We start from the raw sequence: 18,003 nt of genomic DNA, 5'->3' as shown, positions 1-18,003 counted from the left end.
AAACCTTCAGGGTTCCCGCAGCGAGGTTGAACACTGCTCCATAACCCGTCTTTCTTTTCCGGTGGACAACGAATGTCCCTGGCAAAAATACAATATAAAAATATGACTTTGGGTCTAGCTGCTTTTCACAACAGCCCAGAGTACAAGAATCCCTGTGGGAGGAGGGCCTGGGTGGCTCAATTGGTGAAGCGTCTGCCTTGGCTCAAGTCATGATCTCAGGGTCCTGAGATCGAGCCTTGTGTCCAGCTCCCTGCTCAGTGGGGAGTCTTTCTCCCTCTCCCTCTGCCACTTACCCCCCAGCCTATGCATATTCTCTCTCTCTCTCTCTCTCTCTCTCTCTCTCTCTCAGATATATAAAATCTTGGGGGGAAAAAAAAAGAACCAAAGCCCAATGATAAGCCATCTCAAGATAAGGGGTATTTAGTATTTTAGGGAGGAGTGGTGATTTTTCTGGGTTGTTCAAGCCAAATCTAGACTGAGGGTCAACTCTAACTCTAACTGTAACCATGGTTCAAATGAAAAGCCTTCATTTTATGTTTATTAATGAGGACTGGTTAAGAGTATGGAAGGTCTTAAGGGCTGATGTTTACAGCCTTTGCAACATTGCAACAGTAATGGTTACAGTTAAAGTCATTCATAGATGATTGTAGGCTCTGCTGAAGGTTTAATAAAGGCTTATGTGGCAACCAGTGAACATGGGCTGGGACAGCTGCAAAGCCCCCATTTGGATCAGGCTGGGAAATATACAGACCTAAAAAGATACCACGACTTACTCAGTGCTCCATCTACCCAGCCTTCTACCACTTACTAGGGAGTTAGTATTAAAAGTTAAATAAGAAACAGTCCAGTTTTTGAAGACATGCTACCTGATTTTTTGGTACAGCGGTTCTCAACGCAGCCAGGGTGGGGGCGAGGTTTCCATATTGGAAACAGGTTTCTAGGTACTGAAAAAAGTGAAACTGACAAAGAAGGTCCTGCTGTCCTGCTTGGGAGCAGAGGTCTAGTGGGGCACTTGAAATTACTGTCTAAGTCTTCTGATGGATGCTTCAGGAATACAAAGGAATCATCAGTTTGAGGCTCTAAGGAGAGTAATTCTACTGTTATCATGTGGGATTTGAGAATATTTGGAGGTACATAGCTAAGATGCTACTTTCTGATTTAAGGGTCGGGAAAAGATTGAAGGGGATAAAGGGTATTATTACTCGAAACTGGACTCTCTCCAAACTGTTTATTTGACTCTGCCTGATTCCCAACCCTTGCATCTGTCCTCTGCCAACAGCCAGAACAGCTGGGTCTCAACTCGCAGGCTTAGCATGGGGTCCCAGTCCTGATGTTGGAAGGTGATGACTTTAAATCCTTCAGCTCATTACCCCGGGGATAGCACTGCTATGTTCTTTGCCATTCTGGTGTTGATCGTGAGCCCTTGTTCTAGAAATTGAGGCTTGGCTTTGTTTCGGGAGGTCACTGGGGTCAGCCAACATTGCGCATACTGGAGACACCTGTCGCTAGGAAAAGCAATTGATGGTTCTGGGTGGGGAGACATCTCCTGGATTGGGTCCCATCTACATTGTGCAAGAGGGCTACATTCCTGTCATCTGTGTTATTTATCCAGTGAGACTGATTTTCAGCCCTGGATCTGAAGTCTAGGATTTTAAATACCAAAGGGCATGACTTGCCTGGTCTAATGGCAACAGGTCTGAACTGCAAGGAAGGCAAAGTCTGATAAAGACAAAGTCATATGATCATTTCATTTAGTGTCTTCTCTGTGTGACTACGAATCTACTCAAAGTCCAACAGAGTATTCAAATGCTTTGCTCAATCTTTGGCAAATATTAATTAATTTGTCCTCATCACATTCTGAAAGGAGGAGGGGCTCTGAATTAACATGCTTGGGATTAGGCGTGAGAGCTGACTTGGGCACATAATGTTTAAGTAACGTGACTTAATAAGCAAATCCAAGAAAGAACCTCTTCTGCATTCTCCTACTCGAACTTATTTGACCAGAAACTTCAACCTTTTGTTGGAACAACAAACCCACCAATTATTGAGTAGGATTTCCATTTGCAAATTCAAAGTTAATTTTAATGTATGAAAGATAACTCAACTGAGAACCATTAATGCTTCGCAAAACATGGGGGCATCTTGACGGCATGGTGCCTCTGAGCTCCTTTTTTTTTAATTGGGAGGCCTCTGATAAATGCAGAGAGAGCAATGACAGTGATTAATCCCCCCCCACTCAAGCCCAAAATGATAGAGTATTTGCTAAATGAAATGACACGGGGCTGCTCATAAAAGCTCTGGGCATGACGGGAGAACTCCAGGAGCCCCCGAATCACAGTGTGCTCTGTCATCTTATTAAAGCTCCTTGACTAAGCTTTTGCAGGAGGATTTTCAGACTGACTGTCATTTACTCACAACATCACTTCAAGCAGATCTACCTTCCTTTTCAACCCAGTCCCTCTATAGTAACGCTCAAGTTCTAGCGAGCTTGAGTAAAAGACCGCCGTGGCTTCCTTGCATGTGGCCAGTAAATGAGTCGATGTACATTGGCTTCTGCTGCAGCCTGTTCAGGGGAAATTCACTGGATTTGGAATTCATTATGATTGAAAGCATGATGAGAATAAACCATTATCCACTTACTGGGTACCGAGTCTCCGGTAATTGCTGATTGAAAACGCATCAATAGTGAGGGCATTCAAAATTATTGCTGGGTACAAGATATATTTTTCAAAACACTGAAGCCAAACATAGAGTCTTTCAAACCACATTAAATGGGCGACATCTGAAAGAAACACAAAAACCACTTAGAGCAGCCACTGATCAAGTTATTTTTAAGTGCATATAATAAGAATATCCCCCCCCTTTAATTCAAAAGCTGCTGATTCAGACTCCAGATACTAGACATGATCTACCAATTTTCTTTCCAGGCAGCAACTCTTAGCTTTGTTTCTACATAGATCGTAAATAATAATAAACAGCAATACAGGCCAGTATCCCCATTTTTCAGGTCAAGTGATTTTTCCATATATAATTATTCCTGGGACCAACGGAAAAATGTTGTCATCTCAGAGGAAGTGAATTGAACTGAAAAACAATCCAGGGGCCCATCTCGTCTTAAGCCGGGAATACTTCCAAGACTGGGCTTTCTTCTACCTCTTTGTAGTCTTTAAATCTACAGTCAGATCCCTAAGCAACACATACAAAGAAGAGAAAGCTGATCCCCAAGCCCCATCATGATGAATGTGCGACGTTCTCGTGGACCCTGGCGACAAAGGGAGCACCGTGGGGAATGAAGTGTATTCCCACGAGGGCTAAGGTTTTGGGTCAGACCAGCTGGGTTTGCACAGATTCTACCCACCACCACTGCATGGTGGTGAAAGGCTCCTCCTGAGCCAGCTTTGCTTTGCGGGCCCTGCCCACCTTCAGAGTCTGCTACCGGGGAAGTGGCCGCCCCTCTTCCCGTCCGTGCATGGCAGGGGAGAGATCTGCTCTCCCCCAGGACAGGGTAATCTGGAAGGCATACTTGCAATGCCGTTGCCCGTCTCTGACTACTTTTTTCTGTGAGTAGGGGGAGAGGCTGGTCCAGGTGGTCAGAGCACCAGCTGCCTCAGGCCACAGCCTCGTGGGGAGAGGAAATCATTTCAACCCTGTGGCAGATGGAGCTCTCCTTTGCTTCTGGCTTCTGTGAGGACAGCTAGCCTGGTTCGGCCCATGGCGGAGGGTGGCCTAGCTCATTCCCCGCTGAGTCTCTCTGCTGGTCATCGTGAGGCTGACGTGGACCCCAATCCACCAGCCGGTAGCCAGGAAAGTGAACCGGATACGCGGGGACTCCGTTCCCTCCACAGCAGGTCTCAGAGGCCAGACCTCCAAAGGGCAAATCCGACTTTCCTGAGGTTCTGGACTCACACTCCTCCGCCATTTATAATACAAAATTTACACCCTCAATAATCTACAGTAAAAAACAAGAAAGCCATGTAGTTTTTACGTTATTTGAATTGCACAAGAATCAACTCATGAAAGACAAACAGGTCACACTCACTGTGTAGGGTGACACAGCAGTGATATGCGCTGTCCCCCTCCAAGTGCCTTCACCAGTTTTAGGAGACAAATGACCTGCTTCCCACATTTGTCACTGGGACTTTAGGTAAAGGGTCTCAGGATGCAACACAAATACACATGTACCATCCACACAGAATCAGAAACTGGCTTATACGCTTACATATCTATGCAAGAAGGTATTACCATGACAACTCAAAACACCAAAGCTATCTTCATTTGATTAAAACTATGAGGAGAGGTTGGGGCATTCAGAAATCTTACTCGAAAGGAATCAATTTGAATGAGATAGGAATGGGGGGAGATGGATAGGGTGGGAATACTTCATGACAAGGGAAATAATATGAACAAACATTCCAATGATTAATTTAGTAAGTAGAAGAGAGGTGCAACGAGAAATTATCAAGATAAAAATTTTAAAAAATTTAGCAGTAAATAAAACAGGGAGGAAGATTGGGTATTTACCCAAAGAAAATGAAAACATTAGTTTGAAAATATACATGCACCCCTGTGTTTACTGTGGCATTATTTACAATAGCCAAGATATGGAAGCCACCAAAGGTCCCTCAACAGATGAATGCATAAAGAGGAGGTGGTGCGTAGGGGGTGTGTGTGTATGTGTTATTAGAATATTACTCGGCCATAAGAATGAAATCTTGCCATCTGCAACAACATGGATTGATGTAGAGGCTGTAATGTAAGTGGAATAAATCAGAGAAATACAAATATCATATGACTTCACTCATATGTAGAGTTTAAGAAACAAAACAAACAGATAAAAAAAGAGACCGAAAAAAAAAAAAAAAGATTCTTAAATACAGAGAACTGATGGTCACCCGAGGGGAAGGGGGTGGGGGATGGGCGAAACAGGTGAAGGGGATGAAGAGTACAGTTATCTTGATGCGCACTGAGTAATGTACGCAATTGTCGCATCATGGCATTGTACGCTTGCAACCACGACAGCACTACACGGTAATTATAGCTCAACTAAAAAAGTATATATACACAGTGGGATATTACTTGCTCATAAAAAAAGAACGACTTAAATAAAATCTTTAAAAAAAAAAAAAGAACAACTTTGCTATTTTTGACAACATGGATGGAGCTTGAGGGCATGATGCTAAGTGAAATAAGTCAGAGAAAGACAAACACCATATGGTTTCACTGGTATGTGAAATACCAAAACAAATGAACAAACGAAAAACCAGAAACAGACTTACGTACAGGGGAAAACTGGTAGTTGCCAGAGGGGAGTGGGAGAGGGCCCGGACGAAGTAGGGGAGAAGGATAAGGAGGTACAAACTTCCAGCTGTGAAATAGGTAAGTTACGGAGATGAGAAGTACGCTACAGGGAACACGGTCAGTTCCACCGTCATAACTTGGTATGGTGACAGGCGGTGACCGTAGTGAACACTGCGTAATATATAGCATTGTCTAAGTTACACACCCGAGACTATACAACACTGTCTGTCGACTATACTTTGGCAATTGAAAAACAGCAAGGATGTCGGGTAGGGTTTTAAATTTGGGTACTCTTACGGCCAATGGGTAGTGTTTTCTGGTGAAATTTGGAAATGGGTTATTTCATAAGGAATCACGTTTTTTACTGATAATTGATGAAATCTAGGTATATCTTTTACAGATAGATAAAAGGGTTTTCATCTTCTGTGAAAGCATATGAAAATTGAGAGACACAAATCTTTACTATCCGTCCCCCACTTCCTTTAGGCAAATGATGTCAACCTTTAGGCAAATGATGTCAACCCCTACTTCCTAGAGAAAACTGGGGTTATTAGACAAGAATTGTGTAGTGTTCCCACCCTTCAACTACCGATTTATTTACATTCACCTCTGCCTTCTCCGTTCTCCTGAAGCTGAGCCCCCGTGGGTGCTCTGGTCTCACTCCTCCTGACATCTGCTTCAGGAGTCACACTCCCCAGAGGAGCTCTTTCCTACTGGTGAGTGCCAAGAGTCCCATCTTTGCCAAACTGAAAACTTGCTCTCCGCTCCTTACCTCTTCCTGCTCCCTCTGCCCTTTTGTGCACAGCTTCTTGAAGAGGCTGTGAGTGTCTGACAACCCCAGACCCTTGACTCCTACTTGCTGGGACTTGACTCCTACTCCCTGGATATTTGCAGCGACGCCTGCCCAGAACAGTGCAGGACGCAGGACGCAGCCACCTGCGGCTTCCTAAATAACAGACATCTGATCCTTCTCGGTCTATCTTACTGGACATGTCTAGGCGTAAAACATCACTGTCCTTCCTTCTTTGTAAAACTCTCTGTCCGGAGGGGGACACTGGGGCGGCTCCATTGCTTAAGTGTCGATTCTTGGTTTCAGCTCAGGTCAGGATCTCAAGGTTGTGAAATCAAGCCCCACGGTCACGCTTAAGTGCAGGCACTGAGCGTGGAGCCTGATTAAGATTCTCCAGGGTGCCTGGGTGGTTCAGTGGGCCTCTGCCTTAGGTTCAGGTTGTAATCTGTAGGTCCTGGGATCTAGCCCTGTGTTGGGCTTCCTGCTCATTGGGAAGTCTGCTTCTTTCTCTCCCTCCCTCTGCCCCTCCCCAGCCTGAGTTCTCTCGCTCTTTCAAATAAATAAATTCTAAAAAATTCTCTCTGTCTCCCTATACCCCCCACTCACTCACACTCTCTCTAAAAATAACATAACATAACATAACATAACATAACATAACATAACATAACTCTCGGGGCACCTGGGTGGCTCAGTGGGTTAAGCCTCTGCCTTTGGCTCAGGTCATGATCTCAGGATCCTGGGATCGAGTCCCGCATTGGGCTCTCTGCTCAGCAGGGAGCTTGCTTCCCACTCTCTCTTTCTCTGCCTGCCTCTCTGCCTACTTGTGATCTCTGTCTGTCAAATAGATAAATAAAACTTTAAAATAAAATAACTCTCTGCCCTTGGCTTCCCCAGGCACCCCACTCCTGCTCGCACTTAAAATTCTCTGCAAGCTCCTCTTCCCTTGGTTGGTCATTTGCTCTCCTTGGACTTCTCTATTATTTTTCTCTCTTTGTGAAGTGGATGCCTTCCACACCCTAGACGTTCCTGATTACTCCCAGGCTAAAGACACTCATCTGTCACTCAGCCTCCCATCTCCGGGCCTCCAGGTCTCCATATCCAGCAGAACAGCTTCACCTAACGACCCGAGGGAATCTTCAGATACATGTCAAAGACGGGACTTGCCACCCCCCACACCTGCTCCTCCGGATGCACACTTTACTGTATTTAATGACACTCGCATCCACATTAGTCATGCAGGCAATAGGCTTTGGAGTCACCCTAAGTCAGTTCTTCTCGATCATAGCTGCACGTTGGAATCACCCGGCGACAGAACTGAAAGACACTGTCCCAGATCAGCAATGCTCCAACTTCGACACGTAAAAAATTCACTTGCTAAAACGTGGGATCTGATCCCAAGGGGTCTGGAGCGGAGCCACGCCTTCTGCAGTGGCCACTTTGTCCCTCTCTGGAGTCATGATCACCAGTTTCGCACTTACATTATATATTCTTAACTCGCGACCTGAACGAGCCGCACTGGATTTTTTAAAACCTTCACATGCAGCTTGGAAACCTGCACAAACCATACGTGTTAGAGCTGGAGAGGAAATGCTCTTGAAGTCCCCACCCCCACCCCCAGCGGCTTACAGTCACGGCTACACAAGGTACACACTACCCCAATCCCAGCACCACTGTTTGGTTGGCCTCCTATTCTCCTGTGTCTCCTGCTCAACAATTTTCGTGAGTCTCAGCCACCTTCCTGGGTGTCCTCATCGTCCTCTCGTGCCCACCGCTGTGTGATAATCTGGGTGACGATGCAAAGGTCATGCTTCCAGACTTCTGGTCGCGGGCACTCGTTTTGTGAATGAGCCGTAGAAAGCTGCCCCCAGCATCCTGCTACGTGTCTTCTGAGAAGCTCGCGTGTGCTTCCGCGGGGCGCAGATCCAGGTAGAGACCTGCCAGGTGATTAGGGGTGTGTAGAGGAAGCTCCTGGAGATTTTCCGAAGTTGCAGAGCCAGTGTGTACTCCCACAAACAGCACAGAGCGTTCCTTCTGTTGGCTCACATCCTTGCCAAAACATTTTCTCTCTCCTTCACTCTAACCACACTGTGGGTGTAGAGTGGTATCATGTTGGGGCTCTGGTGTATTTCCCTGATGACTCATGTGGGTAAGGACCTTTTCATATGTTTACTGGCCATTTGGATCCCACGTTTGTGAAGTGGCTCTTCACGTGTATCGCCTGGTTCTCTTTCCCCTCGGATAGATTTTTCCTTTACTCGGCTTTAGGAAATACAGAGGGACATTGCAGGAAGGCAATTAATCACTTAATAGTCACCCAGATTATCACACAGCAGTGGGCACGAGAGGACGACGAGGACACCCACGATGGTGGCTGAGTCGCAAGAAAATTATTGGGCAGGAGATGCAAGAGAATAGGAGGCCAACCAAACAAGGTGTTGGGATTGGGGCAGTGGGTACCTTGTGCAGCCGTGACGGTAAGCAGGTGGCGGGGGGGGGGTGTTTCAAGAGCATTTCATCTCCAGCTCTAAAACGTATGGTTTGTGCAGGTTTCAAAGCTGTGTGCAAAGGTTTTTTTTTTAAAAAAAAAAAAAAAAAAACCTTCTTTACTGATTTGTAGGGTTTCTTTGTACATCTTGGATATGAGTCTTTAGTGAACATCTGCATCAGAAAGCTCTTCTCCCATTTTACGGGTTACCACCCTCTCAATACTACCTTTCGTAGGAAAGAAATGCTTTACTTGAATATGTTCCAACTTTTCATTTTGCTTTTCCTTTTGAAGACTTTTGTGTTCTGTTTAAAAGACAGAGATCAGGACCACACTCTCCTATGTTTTCCTCTCGACTTTGTTGCTTTACCTTTTGCATTTAGATAAGAAAGCTCTCTAGAATTGATTATTGCATATAATGTAAGATAGGGATTGAGACTGATTTTTTTCCCATGTGGATACCTAAGTGACCACCACTATGTATTGGAAATAATTTCTATTTCCTCCTGCATAGTAGGGAACTACACGTTGTGCTTGCCTTTCCATGTCCTGGGTGCCTTCCTGCAATGTCCTTCTGTATTTCCTACTTGAGAAACTCCTGATCTTTTGCAGAATCTGGCATCTGGTCATCAGGAACTTTCCGAGCCCCCTCCTCACCCCTTTTGCCATTATTCCCTGGGCAGTCGCTACCATCGTTTGACAAGGCAGCGCACCCCAAGCAAGTTTCCGTCCCAGTAGAAGGATTTAATCACGGACAGTGTTTAGAATTGTCAGTACGTGGGGAGAGTTAAAAGGAGGCCAAATTTCAACTGGCTTTATCATTGTTTTCAAATTCTTAATAAACAATGCACCGCCCCCTTTCTGCCTGCTTCTGGGCACACCCTGCATTTTCCCCACCGTCGGGGGCCCCTCTGCCTGCCACGTTGCGAGGACCTGCAAGGAATCTGCCAGACGCAGACCCCGACAGACCGTATAGATTACCTTTAGTTTTCAGGCTAAATACATTCCTTCTTTGCGCCATCACTATGCACTGTGAATTCTATAATTACAGTACCCGTCACACTGTATTCATTTAAATATTAATCTCCCCAGTGGACTGTGGATTTGTCAGGAGTAGATCTTGTCTTCAAACCAAACCATGCCTTCGTCAGTTGTGTATTCCAAGTCCCTATGGGATGCCTGGCCTAGAATCGGGGTTCAGTAAATGTTCACTTACTAGCGTATACTTTTTGTGTCCAGAGGAACTCGGAATAGTTATATAGAACAGAGAGAGGCTTAAGAAAGCAGCACCCCACCCTGAATGACTTTTTGAATACAAAATAAAAATCTTTCAAACTATAGCATATTAAGTAATCTTTCCTATTTTAGTCTCTCATAAAGTACAATCAGTTCCATTTAGGTTTCCTTCCAAACAGATTATTTTTTCTCATTTCTCAATTTATATTGAGAAAATGTATGTCAGGTTGAGGCCGTCATATCAAATGCAACTGTCTGCTTATAAAAATACATTTACAGAGTTCTATCAACATTTGTCACCAGTTCGGAGAAACATGACACCCTTAGCTAGATTCCTGCAAAAATATGTAAATTAAGGAAATACAAGCCAACCTCATGCTGCGGGGCTGTTAGAAAAACATGTGAATTAAAAGGAACACTTGAGTAGCTTATCACCGAAGAATGCCCAGTGCCGTCTGGACGGGGGAGTGTGATCGGGCTTTTAAACGCTCATCACATTTCTTTTAGATGATATTTTCCAGTGAGTAGGGATAAGGCTGATTTGAGGGCAGGGACACCATCCCATGGCAGTCTTCCTAAGGATTTACTGTAGATAATGATAACCAATATGGGTTTTCCATAAGAATTTTAGTTGATTCATCCCGGAGACACAGCAAGCAATCAATTCCAAAAAAGTACAGGAATCACTATTAAGCTCTGAATTCACCCTCCATGGCTTTCCAAATATTTGAAAGCAAAAGTACTTATCCAGTGAGACTTAACCCTCTGTGGTACCTGGGCAGGGGGGTCGGGGGGACATACATGTGAGACTATAGCATAGACACACTCTGAGGCAGACAGCTAAGATATTCAAGCTCTAGAAGTCTTAGATTGTAAGCACCATTCTGCTGTCTGACTTGCAAGAACAACGTCATAAGAAGCCCATTCAATATGGACACAATAACATACGTGCCCAGCTAAGACCTTGGATCTTTTAAAGGTGATCATTGGCTCTCTAGTTACAAGCCAATAGATGATAGCGACGAAGGAGTTCTACGAAGGATACAAAGAAATTCCCAAAAAACCAGAAGCCAATTCATTCCGAAGCCACAAAAACTTCTACTACTTTTTTAATAGCACCGTGACTCAGAGCTGGAAGGTAGGTCATGCAGCCATCTCTAGTTTACTACCTGAGGTGCTGCCAGGGAAAGCAGGTGACAAGAGAATGTGATACGGACGCTCCCACACACAGCCCCCTGGTGCATTCTGAATGTCTAGATGGGAGGACAGGGTGTTTCCCACTGTCTGCATACACCAGCAAGCTCAGGGCTGCACAGTACATGTTAAGGGAAACTCATTCTAGGTAAAGGTGCATCCCAAGGCACGGCTTCTAGCCACAACAGGGGTGGAGAAGGATGTGGGAAGCAGGGGTAAAATAAATACACAGGAACGACAGAGTAGAGAGCAAATCCCTGAGGTCACTACTTCCAAACTTTGGACTTCGGATTCTGCTAATCCTTTACAGTGAAAGAAAATTAATTTCCCTTTAAATTTTACTTACCTCCAGACTCCTTCTAGCAAGTTCAGTAATTCATTCCAATGAAGTGTTACAACCTCTAGGGCATCTGGTGGCTCTGTTAGTTAAGAGTCTGCCTTTGGCTCAGGTCATGGTGCTGGGAGGTGGGGGGGGCGCTGCTTCTCCCTCTGCGCCTCCCCTCCCACCTCTCGTGCTCTCTCTCACATTCGCTGTTTCTCAGATAAATGGATAAATAAGTCTTTAAAAAAAGAAACGTTACAATCTCTAGATTGTTTTCGTATTGAATGTTTATGTTTGGGAGCGGAGGGGAAGCAAAGAGAACGACGAATAATAAGCAGGAGGAAACTAAAACCATAGTATAATTCCAGAATTCTGAGTTCTCAAAGACCAAATTCAATCCCTTCTTATGGGGTGGCCACAGAAAGCCACTAAAAAGGACGCTCATAGATGTAGTAGCATGGTTAACACGTTTCTTAGGGCCCCAAACTGTTTCAGTATTCACACAAAGTCAAGCTAGAAAGAAAATCTTTGCAATGGCATTTTATAACTGTCTTCGTGTAAGGCCCTGAGTACGCACAGAGGCCATAAAAAGACCTTACTTGAACATTAGTATTTTTCTTTTCCCTGGAATATTAGGCCTGTGAGGAAAAGAATGCAAACTAATGATGCCATTTATAAGTTCTATACGACTTATTACAAGCACGCACTCCAAATTTTCTCAAAGGCTTTTCAGGTTTGTTTTATTTAGATGCTTATGTTACTAAAATAAGTTCTTCTTGATAATTAAAAGTGAATCAGAAATCTTCAGGATACTTTTATCTTTAGGAAGATAATTTTCTGATTTAAATCTTGAATTGCAATTTAAGCTGTCAGGGTACGTGGCCTCCTGCTTTACGGGAACCAGGAGGGTTCCTAAGCATTTCCAGACGTGCACAGCTAGGTTCAAATGGCCCTGTCACCCTGAGGCATCGAAGGCAGAGACACCCCGCAAAATGGAATTATCACATCCAGGCCGGTGGCACCCCCTGATTACAGGCACTCGTTTTTCCCCATGAATGCTTCTCCCTCCTGTCTTTCTCTCTGGGCCAAATCTCAGATCATTAAGTCCTTAGCGATATCATGTATACATGTCATGGTGCGTTCCCCAGAAACAGGCTTCACTTCCAAAACCAGTAGCATGAAGAGGGTAAGTAATCATTCTTACATGTGGAGCAAATCACATTACGCTGCTGCTCAAAGCCCTTTTATTCTGCCTAGGTTAAATCCAAGGTCTTCATGACCTTTCCGTTCCCATTAGCTGACACAGGGCGTGCCTGCGGCTTCCTCTCCTGCCTGGGATCCTGGAGTCCTCTTTCCACTTAGGGCTAACCCCCTCTTTCTCCTTCAAGCATCCCATTAAATGTCACTTCCCCAAAGCAGCATTTCTCTGTCTCCCAGATCTCAACCGGGATCCTTTTATACTCCTTCCCTTCATTGTCCTTTAAACCCTGTACATGTGTGTCTGTACCCTGTACTCGGTGGGGTCGATGTCCAGCTCTCTCCCGGGGGCCGGGCCTGTCCGTCACCTTTGTCCATAGGAGCCGCTCAGTAGATTTAGACAACATCATTAATTAATAACTCAATGAACTAAAGCAGACACCCTGCAGGACAGAGCGTGAGGAGAAGCTGGGGCTCCCGTGGGGGGTGCGCCATCTGCCTTGCAAGGCTTCGAGGTTTGTTCCTGGCCACGGCGCATTTCCCTCCTCAGAAGGTTCAACTCAGGGTGGGGCTGGGATGGCCACACTCTCCCGCACGTTCCTGGCACGTGACGGGTTCCGCCAGTATTTGTGAATGAAGCAATACCTGTTCCCAGGTTAGGTAAACCTCTCCGAGAAAGGCAAGGTGGGGAAGAGCCAGGCATCAGGATATTAAAATTTCGTTTTTCAAGGAATACAATGTTTAGCTGTTTCTTTAATGTTTTTTGACTTTGGGTCATGCTAAGAAAATTAGTTTTCTCTTCCCACCCAAGATTATGTAACATGACCTATATTTTCTTGCAGCTGCTATTCTGGTTCTTTCTTTCTTCTTTTCCTTTAAAAAAAAAAATTTAAACCTTTAATCCATCTGGAATTTCATTTGATACGAAGTCTAACTCAATTTTTGAAATGTTTAGCTCATTTTCCCTAAACTTCCCACTGATTTTTTTTTTCATTAATTCAGTAGGAATAAAAACGCATCCTTTGCCTCTCCTCAAAGGGATAGAGAAGCTCTCGGGAGAATCAAGGCAATAATGTGCTTTCTCCTCTTGATAGAAAGGTCCTCTGCTAATATGAAACCATCTGATTTAAACCTAAAAACACTATTGAAATCTTCTAAGACTTTTTCGCATGAATAAGTTTAGGTCAAAAACTTTCATGTGAAAAGCATTCAGAGCAACTTCCAGACGTTCTCCAGGCGAGTGCAGGAAGGAAGCTACTTCTTGTTAAAACAACCATCTCGCCAAGAGCAAGGACTGTGCACTTACTGATTTCTGCATTCTCAACACGGAGCATAGCACCTAGCACACAGCCGGTAATCCATGAATGTCTAATTTACAAAATCCGACTTTCACCCCCAAGTGAAGTGTGATTTGTCTGTTACTTAAATTACAAGATCGCTCTAAAACACTGCTTGCGTTTCTCCACTGCCATCTCCATGTCTTAGGCTTCGGCTGCGTCCGACAAGACCCCAGGGGATGTAGCTCAGGGAGACTAAGTCGGCCGCTCATCACGGGGCCTCACCCACTGCGGCTGAGCACTAACGTCATTCCTCCGGATTGCCTGCTTTGGCCCTTCCGTGCACCCGCCAACGGTGCCCCAAGAAGCCCGCATTCCATCCTGTGTGAATCACATGCATATTTAGATCAGTGTTAGTTTTTCTACACTTCTCCAGTTTCTGGCCATTTATTTGACTTGCACGTTGTTTGAAATGTATTGGTGGCCTGGAAGAATCCCACTGGGTCCTCGGGTAAACCCCCCGTGGCTTGCTGGAGAGTGAACCTGGCAGCTGATCTCTGAGCTCTGTCTCCAGACCCTCTCTCCTGCCTGATGTCGGCCGGCACTGGCCTGTGCTGAGTGTCTGGGCCTCCTTCAGCCTTGATCCCCTTTGAGCAGAGGAACCTGGATTCCACTTCCCGGGTTGGCTGCTGCAGGTGTGAGCACGGTTCCACGGCCCACCCCCTGCGGCGACCCCCAGCCTTGTGAGACTAACACAGAGAGCTGAGTACCCCAGCTGATCAGGAGGCCAGTCAGAGAGGGAAAGTGCAGAGGAGCAGTGCCTGCCAGGGAGGGAAAGAAGAGGAGAGAAAGAGAGCTTATGTGAAAGGAATAACAACAGAAGGAATAAATAATCCGGCAGGCTTCCACCCAATGGGCTGTTTTGACACATCAGCCCTCAGCCACTCTTTTGGCACCTGTAATGCCCTGGAATGTGCCTTCCCACGGAAGCATCATAGCGCAGAAGACTGTTGTGCAGCTAACACTCGTTCAGTTCATGCTTCAAGCCATTTTAGTTGCTTTGAATTAAAGAGACTTCGCAGGGTGTTCCAGGTCTGTAACTACCACCTGATGTTAGCATTGTCTTATGTGGGGAAGAAAAGGGAGGAGGTGAGGAATATATTCTCCTTCCCAGAACTATGGCTTCTCCACGTCACGCTCCAGAGAGGAAATCTTCCCAAAGATGCCAGCACGGACTTTATGTTTTAAAGTCAAGCAATGCCTGTCATGCCACAAAGGATTTTTACATAGATTATTGGGTTTGATTTAATCACCACAGAATTTCTGCGAATGAGGTCCTTCAAGTGGTACTATCACCTGTTGACAAAATGTCAAAACCACAGACCATAAATATCCAGATTATAAAGGGCCACCAACCACCTAGCGCAATGAATGAAATAAAATACAAAGCAAGGTGCCAAATGAGTGAATTTCAGAACTCTGGGGAAGAGGAGGAGAAGTAGGCACTTACTGAATATATTCTGCCTGCCAACAGTGATGCCCATCCTCTGCACTCTTTACCTTAATTTCATTCCTCATCAAAACTTTCTTGTTGGAACCCCCAATTATAAATACAAACCTTAATCATGATGGTTAAGCATGATTATTATATGACATAGGCAAAATATGAGCCCATTCTCTGGGCCATGGCACTTTCATTCCCTCCTTAGCTTTCCAAATGCTTCCTGCAGGGGAGAATCTGGTCACATACAAAGGACAGGGGTCGGAAACGCATCAGACTTCTCAGTGGCAGCAGTGGACCTTTACCTTAGAATTCTTACGGAAGTGTTTACATCTTCCGGTACTACACAATACGTTTGCATTAAATGCAAAGTAGAATGGAAATACTTTGAGATACACAAAGTCTCAGAAAGTTTCCTTCCTGTGCATCCTTTGCCTGGAGTAACTAGAGGAAGTGCTATAGTCACAGATAGGGAGTTAAGGACAAAACAAATGGGGACGTTCCAGGAGGGAGCCTGGGGAGGACAGAACTAACAGAGGATTGGACAGGTTTGCTTGTATGGAAAACTGAGAGATACGTCCCATGGCTAAGGGAAAGGCTAGCAAATCAAAGATGGAAATCTGAACAAGAAAGGAAAGGCAATCATGGTATACCATTGGATTAGAAGTCAGCAAAAATCAGACTTAACAGAAAAAAAAAAGTTCTGGGTATTTGTTCAAAAAAAATATATTAAAACTACATTGTGAGGAAGGAGAAAGGGAAAATGTTAATGTACGAGGGAAGGAAAGAGAGGAGTCCTTCTCATTCATAACAGGAAGTCAGTAGACAGGCAAATCTGAAATATCAAGAAACAGCAGAACAACAAGCAGATCATGTAGAAGAATGATGGTAAATATCGGAAGAACTATTTAATGAGCGGAAAGTAATTTTTCATGGACAGGGAGAATCAGACGTGGGGAAAAGTGAACAAGAATTCTGCTGCTTGTCATTACCAACTTGTTCTATTTGATTTTTAACCTATGTATCACTTTGATGTAAATGAAAAATACATTAGAAAAAGCAACATCTCTCAGAACCACGTCTTTGACATCTAGAAACCAGTCCGTCGGGAAATCAACAGGCAAGACTTGCCAACAAGCAAAGGAAATCGCATGTAAGAGTGACAAAATCAGGACTCATTTGTGACTTACTTTTGTGACAGTGATTTTTTTAAGTTAAAATTTCAATGAGATTCTCAACTGGTATTTTTTTTTCCAATTTATTTATTTTCAGAAAAACAGTATTCATTATTTTTTCACCACACCCAGTGCTCCATGCAAGCTGTGCCCTCTATAATACCCACCACCTGGTACCCCAACCTCCCACCCTCCCGCCACTTCAAACCCCTCAGATTGTTTTTCAGAGTCCATAGTCTCTCATGGTTCATCTCCCCTTCCAATTTACCCAAAAGCACATACCCTCCCCAATGTCCATAACCCTACCCCCCTTCTCCCAACCCCCCTCCCCCCAGCAACCTACAGTTTGTTTCGTGAGATTAAGAGTCACTTATGTTTTGTCTCCCTCCCTATCCCATCTTGTTTCATGGATTCTTCTCCTACCCACTTAGGTAGGAGAAGAATCAACCGGTATTTTTTATAATTTCTATAATCTTTTATCTGGCTATTGTAGTACATCCAAAAATTGTAGCTTAAGCTTTTTCAGCAACCATTTATTTATTTGTTTGTTTATTTATTTACAGAGGAATGAGCCCATTTGTATATATTTTACTTACACACATATACCCTTGGGTCCTTCAAACCAGCCTTTACCTTACAAGACTATTTCTGCCCACGTCATCCTGTAGAAAAGTCTTCTCTTGGGGAATTTACAAAGCACTGATTATTCACCTGTTCATTCAACCAATATCATTGAAAACCAGACTCAATTTAACATTTAGTCCTAAAATTCATACATTTCCCATTTTATATGCATATCCAACCAGTTAGGACAACTTAACCACTGAACATAAAATTAATTATAACCTTTTCATTTAGGGTCTGGGCATTCTACTTCTTTGTACTTCCTGCAAGGCTGGGCGCACATTGCTGTGTGTGTAGCAATCACAGCCAGAGGTTTAGTAGGTCAGAAACTCTTTGATAACAGAAACCGTATCTTAGTCAACTTAGTTATCTCAGTTATCTTAGTTAGTAACCACTTAGTTATCTCAGTGGTTCACAGGCTTCATATTATGTAGGAACCAGTGATTATTTTTTTAATGAATAGGAAATTCATAAGCATTTTCTGAATGAATTAATAACAAGTGAGGGACACTAATGGAATTATTCTTGGGCGCCTGGATTGCTCAGTCGTTAAGCGTCTGCCTTCAGCTCAGGTCAGGATCCCAGAGTCCTGGGATTGAGCCCCCCATCAGGCTCTGTGCTCATTGGAAAGCCTGCTTCTCCCCTCTCCCACTCCCCTTCCCTGTGTTTCCTCTCTTGCTCTGTCTCTGTCAAATAAATAAATACAATCTTTTTTAAAAAGTGGAATTATTCTTTGTCTCAATCTCTTTTATCCCCATTACAAGCCACTTTCATGGTTAAGAGCAAGGTCATCAAATCAGAGCACTTCAAGATTTCTTAAACTCTTAAGAGCCAAGAATAATAATATTGTGGAAATTTCTTCTCAGAGGACCATGGGAAAATATGTCCCAACTCCATTAGTCCT

General features: G+C 44.3%; 1 protein-coding gene across 2 annotated transcripts in view; it reads right to left on the bottom strand.

Annotated features, from left to right (window-relative positions):
* Window positions 1–18,003, bottom strand: part of PCNX2 (pecanex 2) — a 306,841-nt gene that overhangs the window by 125,858 nt on the left and 162,980 nt on the right. For both annotated transcript variants that reach the window (XM_044239352.1, XM_044239353.1), the window contains exon 20: window positions 2,641–2,782. In XM_044239352.1, the coding sequence (XP_044095287.1) occupies window positions 2,641–2,782 (142 nt within the window). The remainder of the gene's footprint in view (window positions 1–2,640; window positions 2,783–18,003) is intronic.

The sequence above is a fragment of the Neovison vison genome, chromosome 2 (assembly GCF_020171115.1).
Source record: "Neovison vison isolate M4711 chromosome 2, ASM_NN_V1, whole genome shotgun sequence".
Lineage (NCBI taxonomy): Eukaryota > Metazoa > Chordata > Mammalia > Carnivora > Mustelidae > Neogale > Neogale vison.
The sequence above is the reverse complement of the archived record's forward strand: the minus strand, read 5'-3'. Positions and strand labels throughout refer to the sequence as shown.